The following is a 10,874-nucleotide window of genomic DNA, read 5'->3' as shown; positions in this document are numbered from 1 at the left end:
CGCTCGATGGCCGGCGGCAGCCTTGTCGCCATGACCCACACCAAGCCTTGGCCGTTACAAGTTAGCATCAGTTCGCATAGTCTCCATGACACCAGTGAGAGACGCTCGAGTGGGGCTCTACGCTACTACGATGCCAATGTGAGCGTTTAGAGGGGCGTTTAGGGCGCGGAGACGAAATCTGGCAGTCCCACCCACATCCGCGTGACGAAACCGTGGGGACCCCCAACCCCGACGACCGACCCTGAACTTTGAGGGCCCATAACTTTGCATTTACTACCCAGGGGGGTACGAACTAAACCTCCAGACCCCATGTCCCAAAATCTCCCGACCCCCCCTTCGGACCGACCGACCGACCCCACCACCGTGCAACCCCTCAAAACCCCCCGCAAAACCCTTTGGTTTTTAGCCAGGTCGGCGTCAATCGACTGCTCTCGGCGAGCTCTACAATGGTATACCTCCGGTTCAGCTGGAGGCACAACTTGACTGGCAGCCATGCCACACATGTCCATGTGTCCATGGCCGACCACCGACCCTTCTGTCAGACTACCGGGGCGTGCGATAAAGCTTACAATTGCGCTGTGCATATGATGTTTGGCATTGTGTGCCGGAAGAGATCGGTGGACTTTTTCCCGGGATCATGTGAAGAATCCCGGGATTCATGTCACGCTCGATGGCCGGCGGCAGCCTTGTCGCCATGACCCACACCAAGCCTTAGCCGTTACAAGTTAGCATCAGTTCGCATAGTCTCCATGGCACCAGTGAGAGACGCTCGAGTGGGGCTCTACGCTACTTCGATGCTCATGTGGACGGCCATGCGGCCGCTTTCCTGAGGCCAAACGTTCTGCAAATGCTTTAGTATGTGCATGCGAATGTGTGCTAGTGCTTGTGCTAATGGGCAGAGCGTTTAGAGGGGCGTTTAGGGCGCGGAGACGAAATCTGGCAGTCCCACCCACATCCGCGTGACGAAACCTTGGGGACCCCCAACCCCGACGACCGACCCTGAACTTTAAGGGCCCATAATTATGGTTGCGATATTACAAAGAAGGGACAATCCGACCAAGCAAGGGTGCCCAGCACCCAGGTCAAGAGGGACCATCTCCGGCCCGAAAGGAAACTACCCTCCCCCCAGTTGGCTACCGACCTTCCACAACCGTGCAACAGGTCTTCGCGTAAAGCGTGTCTCGGCAACTGCACAGCGAGTCGAAGCTAAGCCCAAGCCCGCCAAAGCCCCACCAACGTACAGCAAACCGCACCAGCGCACGAGGCGCAATCAAACCGGCGAGGCGTCAACGCAGGTACACCGGGCACGTAGTCCGGCGACGCCCACGTCGACGCCCCACACCCACAGCGCACACACCAGAGGCACACCGCTCCCACCACCCACGAGCAAATTAAGGCTGCCAGGGTATATGGACGAAATGGACATTAAAAACGACCCTGGGTCGGCCTGACGTACTCTCTGGATACCGCGTGTGGCCGCACGCGAGTTCGGGACATGGAAACCCCCCGTTACACAGACCCCCAAAGTCGCGCCCATTTGGGAAGCTCGCCACTGCAGCGCATTTTCAGTGTTTTGCCATACTTCCTCAATTATGCGATTAACGAGCAGCGAATTCGCGCAAACCGAGGCCGGTCTTGCACAGTTTTCCACAGTTATATCACGTGCCCGTTATAGGTGCGGGGAAGTAAAATCATTTACAGGCGGTGCCCATTGCGAGCAAATATGGAAGCGAGCGTTTTCGTGAGGTTCTGGATTTAGCTTCCGTTCTTAGTTATTAGTTCGGTACGCAATGCACTTGTGGGTTTATCTTATGAGCCTTTACTTTGTGACAACTCAAATTCGAAAAACCTTGCAGTCGGTCGCGTGAGTCGGTCGAACTCATTGCCGCGACTGTGTGAGTTCCCTGCATCCCGACTCAGCCTAGACACATTTACACGCCAGTATTGCTACTTAGCATGCGTTTAGCCTTTGGATTGGGGCTCAGAGCGTTCCGCGCCGGACATGCATTGGTCAATTGGCGAACGCAGTCGCGCGCACCAGGATACCCGACATCTTCCTGGATGGTAGAATGGCTGCGTCCGGGCCTGTTCAGAGCCCTCCTCATGCGCCGTGACAGTTCTGATTTTTCGTGGCCCAGCCGCCATGTCGTAGCGCTACATCGGGCCCTAGAACACTGCCTGTGCAAGAGTGTGAGCCGGCGCGAGACCCGTGGCCGAGACCCCACCCACATCCCACCGAGACCCCTAGCTATAAGCACCTGGCTTGCGACCCTTTGCGACCGAGTTCCCACGTGCCGCCCCTTGCCCCGCCGACCGAGAAGCAGCACACCCAGACCGAGATCTTTTTGCAATTACTACCCTGATTGAAACTCTGAAAGTGAATTTGGAGTCCTCTCGTCAAGCTCTTTCGTTTGAGAACATGGGGCCTTTCCCAGTCGAGACTACCCCCCCCTGTACTACCCTGATTGAAACTCTGAAAGTGAATTTGGAGTCCTCTTGTCAAGCTCTTTCGTTTGAGAACATGGGGCCTTTCCCAGTCGAGACTACCCCCCCCTGACATGCACTCCCGCGAGTCACACTGTCGCCCGGCCACTGCTTTGCTCCATTTTGTCTGCATTTTCTCTGCGGTTGCCTCTGGTGCTCATCCGTGGACGCTGGCCATCTTCCTGCAGGTGCGCTGCGGCTCTGCATCGCGAGTGTGGCGTTGCGGTGTGTCTGTGTGGTGCTATCGCCTGGCCGGGCGCCCGGAGCGTGAGGAATGCGCATCAGCAAACTTCCAGCCAGCCAGCAACCTGTCGGTACAGTAACTCCGGCGTTCGACCAGCCATTCTTCTGCTCTGCCACTGCAAACTCTCTGCCGTCTGCTTGGGGTATGGGCATCAGCTGCACCCTACGGGACCTCGCCAACCTGCCTAAACCCTGTCCCATCACACACCCGCGAGTCCCACCGGCGCACCGCGGCTTCTCAGCGGAGCGGTGCGGCTGACGCTGCCCCGCGAGGGTCCCGGTGTCAACCGTGTGACAACCGAGTGCGCTCAGATCCAACTCGACCGACCGGGGGAGTCAAACGCTCCGCTGCGACATGCAAAGCTCGCCGCGCAACCGCACATGTTTCCTTCGCACATAGGTCGCGCTCATCTGCATCCACGCGCGGGGCGGCTGGCTCCGCCCCGCGAGGTCCTGGTCAGCCGTGTGAAACCGTGTGCGCCCAGAGTACCCAACATGGGCTCAACCCCATGCATCCCTCTGAGTTCACGCACAGCTCACACGCAGCTCCCCAGTCAGCTCCCGTACCGAAGCGACGCGGGGCGGAGGGATGACACAAGCGGTTTTCGCTGCTCTCATCCAGCTCCGGTGGATAAGCCGTGGGCTAACTTCAAGGCAACGGCTGTAAAGCTTGGGTGAGCTCGGGGCAAAGCCCGCTGGGTCACCGGCCAACCTGGATTAGCCCCGGGCCCACCCAGGATTAGCCGGGGACCCACCCAGGATTAGCCGGGGACCTACTCAAGATTGGCACGGGAACTGCCGCCGGTGACTGCGGAAAGCCACCTCTGTGACTGGGAAACCCCTTTCTGGGGGCGCAGCGTCTGTACGCGTCGGACTTCGGGTAACAACGCTCAGAAACGCTCAGAAACCCACACGCGATTCCCATTTTCGCGCCGGCGCGGCTATGTTGACACCCGAATCTCCCAACGCATGCTGTAGTTACTTAATCTCCCTGACACACCCTAAGATTTCCAAACGCAGCAACCGGCAAACGACGCAGCCGCATGAACCACTGGTTCATTTTCGGAAGAATGCAGGACAGGGGTTCTCGTATTGTTTTATGTGGCCATGAGAGCTCCCATATGCAAATATACTAACGATGCGGTCTGAAACCTGAGGCAACCAAACAACATTTCTTTGGGACTTGAGGTCAAAACAGGTCCCTATTTCCTCAACTGCATAGACACCATACGTATGAACAGTAACAGAAAATATCCCAACAAATCGAGCTGGTGAACCAGTGGTTCACGTCCCCGCGGCCCCGCGTGTCCATCTTGCCCCTTCTTGCCCCATCCATTCCCCATCTAAGACCATACTTAGACAACGCCAGAAACATGGAAGTGACAGCAAGGTGATGGCTAATCGGCAGGGCTCGGGGCACACCAAGGTTAGCGGGCCAGCCGGACGTGACGGCATGACGCCTCACGTCGTGACGATCGCCGTTTTAATCCGGCAGACCTATAGGCATTTGCTAACTCATAATCGTTTTAAATCGCTTTGGGTCTATAGCGAGCTGGGTGCGGGCGACCATCGCGCGCGAGCTGCAACTCGCCCAGGCACCTGCAAAGCTCGGCGAGCACCATCGTTAAATACTTCATACCATTCTATCTCCGCACCTAAACGCGTGCAGCTGAGTCCGCGCGCGGAGTGCGTGCCCCCTCGCTGCTGATGCCGGGGGCGCCCCCCGCGCCTGTCCCCGCCTCCCCTCCACGGATTCCGGCGCGCCCGGGGGTTGGTAGTGATTATGAGTTAGCAAATGCCTATAGGTCTGCCGGATTAAAACGGCGATCGTCACGACGTGAGGTTTCATGCCGTGAGGCATCATGCCGTCACGTCCGGCTGGGGTTAGCGGGCGGCTCACTCGGATTAGCCGGCGGCCCACCTAGGATTAGCCGGCGGTCCACCAAGGATTAGATTGCATTGGTTACAAGATTAGCCGACGGCCCACCCAGGTTAGCCCCGGGCCCACCCGCGGTGAGGCCGGCTACCCCTCCCGAGCGGGTTAACTGCACCCAGATGAGCCTTCACCGGAGCTCGCTCCGCTAACTTCGAGAGGGGGCGTGTCATCCCTCTGGGTGCCGCAGTTACGTCCCTTCCTTGGGGTGTGCATGGAGTTGGTGGACTTCAGACCCCTACGCCGTGTGGGGGGTCGGACTGGGTGGAGAGACTCAACCACAACAATGCGTGCGCGTCTGTGGAGAAGCCCGATGTTCTGTGGAGAAGCCCGATTTGGTTGTAAATCGGTTGGGCACATTGCTCCTCTTCATCTATGGACCGCGTTGCCGCTCACATACTTAAAGCGCTAGAAGAAGTGTCAATTACGTTTGTGCAGGTTGACCTCGCCTTCCTTGCTCAACTTGAATCCTGCGCACGAAATGCTTCGCTCGCTCGCTTCGCGCGTGCCCCGCACGTACTCTGTCCATGCTCGTAACTCACCATGCGTAATGACCAGGAGCTACGCCGCTGACGCGGGGGCACCCGCCAGCAGCGCGCCAGGTACGCGTGGTGGCCAGCCGAGCAAGCGGAACGGGTGGTCGGCAGCCGCTGGTGGTTCCTAGGGGCCGGGGCCTGCCTGTGCAACACTGCAGGACATGCGGTGACGGGTGATATGAGTGTGTATCGTGGGCGGACCGTCAGTCAGGGAATACGATGGTGTACACGCGGGAGGGGGCCTGCAGGGAGAACCCGGCTGCCGGGGAGGGGGCGTGCATGGCCCGCCCCGCACCCGCTAGCGCAGCCGGCGCCACCTTTCCTACCCACCGCGGCGCCACCGCCCATCTTGCCGAGGTCATCCGCTCACTCTATCGTCCTCCACCCGCGCACCCGCACTCCCCCAACGCACAGTGTACGTGGTGTTTGGCGCCTCGGGCGGCATCGGCGCGGAGCTGTGCAGCCGGCTGGCGGCGCAGCCGGGGGCGCAGGTGGTGCTGGCGGGTCGGGACGAGTCCAAGCTGGCGGCGCTGCAGGGCCGGCTGCCGGGCGGCGGCGCCAACACGCTGGTGGCGGTGGCGGACGTGACGGACTCCGCGCAGGTGGGTGCAGGGGAGACATGGATTGGGGTGGAGTGGGGCTGGTAAGGAGCGTGAAGGCCGGGCAGACACGTGCAAGCATGCACGCGTGCTCGTGGGGTGCGGGTGGGGTGCGGATGATTCGACCGGACTGGTGATAGATCGAGGTCGGATGCATTGCTGGGCCATGGGAAACGCGTTTGGGGAGGGGTGAAGGCACGTGCTCGTGCGCCCCATGGCCCCACGGCCTCATGGCCCAACAATTCATCCGCCCTCCACAAGCTATCGGCGATGCTTTTAACGAGCTCTCTCGCATGCGCTGGCACGCACGTGCACGACCGCAGCTGTCCCTCCCGCCCTGATCCCCCATAGCCTCCCCAACACCGCGTCACATAACAAGCCACACCTGGAACTCCCACACGCACCCGTCAGGTGGAGCGGGTGATCGCCACTGCGGCGGAGACCTACGGCAAGATCGACGGCGTGGCCAACTGCGTGGGCTCCATCGTGCTCAAGGGCGCGCACCAGACCAGCGATGACGAGTTCAACAAGACCATCGCGCTAAACCTCAACTCCTCATTCTACGTGCTGCGGTGGGGCCGGGATAGCGCCGGGGCAGGCTTGGGGGTGCTGTGGGCATGGCGACTGCTAATGCCCGCACCACATAGTCGAATTCTTGTGTCCAGGGATGCTGCGTCCGGGATCTGGACTGAGCCGCATTCTATCTGCACAGGCCCTGTCCTGACCGCGATTGACCCGACTCGCTATCGCTGCATGCTCATGACGCACACAGGTCAGCGGTGAAGCGCATGATGACCAGCGGCGGCGGCTCCATCGCGCTGTGCTCCTCAGCGGTGGCGCGGCACGGCATCCCCAACCACGAGGCCATCGCCGCCGCCAAGGCCGGCCTGCAGGGTGGGTGCGGCGACGGATGCCGACGGACAGCGTCGACCACCAAGCTCACTGTCACCTAGGCGCATCTGGGCGCACCCTGGGACTCCTGTCCCTCACCGCGAAGTCGCTGTCTTCGGAGTTTTCCTCACGGCCGCCTTACATCCTGACTCGCGACCAACTAAACTTGCCCGCGCTGCTGAACGCAGGCCTGGCGCTGAGCGCCGCCGCCACGTACGCGCCCAAGAACATCCGCGTCAACTGCGTGGCGCCCGGCCTCACACGCACGCCCCTGGCCGCGCGCATCACCTCCTCACCCGCCGCACTCAAGGTGGGTGCATGGGCAGCACGGCTTGGGCCCGGGCCCGGGCATGAATCTGGTGGTGATCGTGTGTCGGTGTGGGAGGGGCACTGGCTGCACCCATGTGCCAGCCTGCTTCCATTGCCCGCCCATCCGTTGCCGCGTGACCCGCACGCTCTGGCTGACAAGACCGCGCCCCGCGTTATGGTACGCGCGCTGTGCAGGCGTCGGAGGGCATGCACGCACTGAAGCGTGTGGGCGAGGCGGGCGAGGTGGCGGCGGCGCTGGAGTTCCTGCTGCGTCCCGACAACAGCTTTATTACCGGACAGGTTCTGGGCGTGGACGGCGGGCTGGGCAGCCTCAAGCCGCAGTAGAGGGAAGCGCGGCGGTGAGTGTGGACGATTGAGTGGGCGAGAAGAGTTAGGAAAGCTGAGATGAGCGCGTAACGAGGAGTGGGGAGGATAGTGAGCGAGTGTGCGGAGCAGGATACAAAAGCTGGGCGATGTGCTGGACGCCGTGGACGGGCTTGCACTGGTGTGGGCGGAACGGTAGTTTCACGCCACACAAGTATGTAACCCAGGCATCTCGATGTGACTTGCCAAAAGTCCTACTACAAATGGCGATGGTGTCGCTAAGCCGGATGGGGGCGAGGCACACGAGGTTTCACGAGGTTGCAGGTGGCGCAGCGCCGCTGTGGCAGTCGGGCGCATGTTTACGTGCGGGCAAGTGTCTGGCCAACACATGTACATGGCGAGCAGCTGCATGTGTGGAGCTGAGCGCACGCACCACCATATAACATAGGTGACACGGCATGGCATGGCCACCGTGTAGGTTGGTGACATGGGTCAGCACACCCTGTGAAGGCACCTTTAATCCACGCGCATCTGAACCGTCTCAACGCCGCCATCCATACGCATGGGGCGTGCCCATGCTGTAGCCTCCCTCATTGCCTTGGCGCGCACACCCTGCCAGTCGCAGGACTTTGTAACATCCGGAGCCCTCCTTGGGCGGGAAACTGGGCGCCTCCAGTGGCCACCGCGTTTGTCTCGCCACCCTGTGCAACCATGCGCCGCACATGACGTTCGTGCACAACCCCATGGCCCCGCAGGCCGCCCCCCCACCACCTCCGCCACGGCCCCACCACCTCAACACCCACCCTCCGTGATCAAAGCATCGCCCACGCTCTCCTCCTCGCTCTTTGGCTCGCTTTAGTCTGGGCTGGTATCTACAACCCCCACACACACCCATCCATTCCGCAGCCTACGACAGCCTACAAGTCGGGTGCCTCCCCTGTACAGGACAGCCCCAACGCATCCTACGTCGCATCCTCCGAGTCGGCGGGGGCCTTGGCCAGCGGGCTGACGCTGTTGTAGTGCTCGCCCAGCCCGAAGGCGTGGCGCAGGTAGCACAGCTGCAGCGGCGGGCCCCCGGAGGCGGCGTGCTCGTCCCCCAGTGTGACGGTGGGCATGCCCAGCGCGTGCACCTTGATCTGCCGCCTCAGCGCCGCCGCCAGCGCCCCCAGCTCCAGCTGGCCGCCCCACACCGCCGTGCTCTCCAGCTCCTGCGCGCGGCGCGGCCATGGCATGCCGCAGCGGCGGAGTGCGGTTGGCAGCGTTGCGGGGTTGCAGGGTTGGCTGGAAGGAAGGGAAACAGGGGAGATGCAGCAGCGCCAGCGCCATAGCAGCTGCCCGCGACCGCTGCCCTGGTTCCTCTTGCCAGCCGGTGCTGTGCTTAATGCCCGCTCCCGTCGCTGCTTGTCCCCACACGCCAAGCTCTGTCCACTTGAACTGCTTCCCAACCATGCATACTAGTATCGCCATGCCACCCACCCACCTCGCAGTATGCCTCCAGCTGCTCCGCGGGCTCGCCCTTCTCGTCCTCGTCAAAGATGAAGGGCAGGAAGTCGTCCGCGTGCGCCCGGATGTGCGCCGCTGCCAGCTTGCGCAGGGCCAGGTGGTCGGGTGCGGAGGCGGCGCCGCCGGCCTGACCCAGCTGGTCCTCCACCGCGCGGTACATGCAGTGCCCGTCCGCCTGTGTGCGTGTGTGCGTGCGTGCGTGTGTTGGAAAGCACAAGGAGAACAAATCGCAAAGACAGTGTATGCGGTGCAGCAAGTGAGTGCCTGTGTGTGTATGTGTGCGTGTGTGTACGGGGGGAGGGGCGTGGAGGTGAGGAGGGGTGAAGAGGTAGGGACGGCACCCCTCCACATAGCACGTCACCCCCACGGCACAACCCCTCAAGCCCCAACAGCCCCTGTCTCCATGAGGCCCCAGACTTCCCCGATCTCTGCTTCCCGCGCACGGCCACACGGTGCCAATACGTCCTGCACTCCCTTGGTACCCCTGTCCCTACCCGAACAGCCCCGCACCCTTTCCTCTTTCCCCCACCCCCACATCCCGTCTCCCCCGTCCGCACCCGTATCTCCCGGATGGCCAGCCCCAGCGGCGCCAGCAGGTCGGCCAGCCGCTCCTCCTCCAGCGCCTTGTCGCTGGGGCCCAGAGCCGCCAGCTCCTCGGCAATGCGCGCCTGCCGCTCAGCCTGAGGCACACAATGCAGGGGTTCAGGGGGCGCGGCAGGTGTGTTGCAGGTGCATGGTGGCTGCAGGGGTAAGCACAGATTGCATGGAGGTTGTGGCGCTCAAACGTTCAAGGAAATCGCAAAGCAATACGGGTGTGGTACAATGTTATGCAAAGTGCAGCCCAGCTCGGCTGGCGCGTTGCCTACCTCCTGCTGCGCGTGCTTCTCCCTCCGCTTCTGAGCCTTGGTGGGCTTCTGCGCAGCAAACGTGCACGCACCACACAGGTAAGGAAAGGCAGACACCACACAGCCCGAGACGTCAGTGCACAAGCATGTGGCAATAAGCCTTTACGCCTCCTGCAACGACCGACCCCCAGCAGCCGCAGGCCGCCGCACCTTATGCCCGCCTCCCAGCGCCAGCCCATCCAGCGCCTCCGCCGCTCCGTCCGCCTCGGCCGCAGCGCCAGCACCTGCTGCCACCGCCGCCGGGGTCGCCGCCGCTGGGGCCGCCGCCGCCGCCTTCTCCCGCGCGTCGAGCTCCTTGAGCTCACGAGCGTGACGCGCCTCCATCTCTGCCGTCAGCTTCGCTGCCTCGTCCTGTCGTGGTTGCAAACAGGAAGCACTTTTGAGGCAGGAAAGCACTTTTGGATACAATACAGCATATCTTATTTGGGGCGGTGGCAACACATGAAGTCATGGACAGATGAGGCCTTATGCACGCGGCGTGCCGAGGCGCTGGCGACGCCTTCGGGATCTGGCGGTAGGTACGCCGCCAGCCCTACCGCCGTGCCCTAACGCCCCACCTTCTTCTTGCTGCCTAGCTTCTGCACCACCTTCTTGTGAGCCGCCATCTCCTGTGAGTGTCGTCACACAACCGGGCGCCATCAGGTGAGGCCCAGATCCTCAGGGCAAACAGCTGAACCGTGCGTCGCCCCACGGTACGGACCTTCTTGTGCCGCTGCAGCATCTTTCCGCGCGTCTCCGGGCCCTTCTCGCCGCCGTCGTCACTGTCATCATCGCTGTCAGAGTGCGCGGCGTGCTCCTCCGCCTTCGCCGCTGGCTTGCTGGGGGCTGGGGCCGCAGGTGCCGGAGCGTGGGCGGGCTTGGCGGCCTCCTCCTTCGCATGCTCGTGCTCCGGCGCCGCGGCGGGCGCCGCCTCGTCCTCCACCTCGTGCGGCTTACCAGCACTCTTCTTAAACCCTTTTGGCAAGCGCCCCATGGTTCCGGGCTAGGGGCAACGCAGGTATCGTTTGGAAGGTCACAGAACTGGAGTTGCGCGTGCACTCGTGCCGCAGCGTACGTCGTCTGCCTGTATGTCTGTACCTAATTTGAAGATCGGCAATTGGATTTGCAAGTTTCAACAGTTTTGTCAAGTTGTCTGCGACAGTCGGAA

General features: G+C 62.0%; 2 protein-coding genes across 2 annotated transcripts; one reads left to right on the top strand and one right to left on the bottom strand.

The window, feature by feature from the left end:
* The first annotated feature begins 5,007 nt into the window (after positions 1-5,007).
* Positions 5,008-7,853, top strand: CHLRE_01g028600v5 (uncharacterized protein). Its single transcript, XM_001689976.2, has 6 exons — positions 5,008-5,262; positions 5,611-5,798; positions 6,207-6,367; positions 6,568-6,689; positions 6,875-6,996; positions 7,191-7,853. Exons 1-6 carry the CDS (start codon positions 5,211-5,213, stop codon positions 7,338-7,340), a joined length of 795 nt encoding a protein of 264 aa, XP_001690028.1. The 5' UTR covers positions 5,008-5,210; the 3' UTR covers positions 7,341-7,853.
* Positions 7,854-7,855: 2 nt separating this feature from the next.
* On the bottom strand, positions 7,856-10,827 carry CHLRE_01g028550v5 (uncharacterized protein). The gene is made up of 7 exons (XM_043058602.1): positions 10,428-10,827; positions 10,285-10,335; positions 9,878-10,078; positions 9,689-9,736; positions 9,380-9,502; positions 8,800-8,997; positions 7,856-8,527 (listed from the first exon to the last, which is right to left on the bottom strand). The coding sequence occupies exons 1-7, from the start codon at positions 10,698-10,700 to the stop codon at positions 8,282-8,284; spliced, it is 1,140 nt and encodes a 379-aa protein (XP_042928516.1). The 5' UTR covers positions 10,701-10,827; the 3' UTR covers positions 7,856-8,281.
* Between the last annotated feature and the right edge of the window lie 47 nt (positions 10,828-10,874).

Source organism: Chlamydomonas reinhardtii, chromosome 1 (genome assembly GCF_000002595.2).
Source record: "Chlamydomonas reinhardtii strain CC-503 cw92 mt+ chromosome 1, whole genome shotgun sequence".
NCBI classification, from domain to species: Eukaryota; Viridiplantae; Chlorophyta; class Chlorophyceae; order Chlamydomonadales; family Chlamydomonadaceae; genus Chlamydomonas; species Chlamydomonas reinhardtii.
The sequence above is the reverse complement of the archived record's forward strand: the minus strand, read 5'-3'. Positions and strand labels throughout refer to the sequence as shown.

Excerpts from the sequence above, each read along its gene's own strand:
- CHLRE_01g028600v5 (XM_001689976.2), top strand. The coding sequence starts at position 5,211 with ATGACCAGGAGCTACGCCGCTGACGCGGGGGCACCCGCCAGCAGCGCG. Across the intron at positions 6,368-6,567 it reads TCCTCATTCTACGTGCTGCG|GTCAGCGGTGAAGCGCATGA; the intron begins GTGGGGCCGGGA and ends TGACGCACACAG. Across the intron at positions 6,997-7,190 it reads CCTCACCCGCCGCACTCAAG|GCGTCGGAGGGCATGCACGC; the intron begins GTGGGTGCATGG and ends CGCGCTGTGCAG.
- CHLRE_01g028550v5 (XM_043058602.1), bottom strand. The coding sequence starts at position 10,700 with ATGGGGCGCTTGCCAAAAGGGTTTAAGAAGAGTGCTGGTAAGCCGCAC. Across the intron at positions 9,737-9,877 it reads CGCTGGGAGGCGGGCATAAG|AAGCCCACCAAGGCTCAGAA; the intron begins GTGCGGCGGCCT and ends TTTGCTGCGCAG. Across the intron at positions 8,998-9,379 it reads TGGCCATCCGGGAGATACGG|GCGGACGGGCACTGCATGTA; the intron begins GTGCGGACGGGG and ends ACACGCACACAG.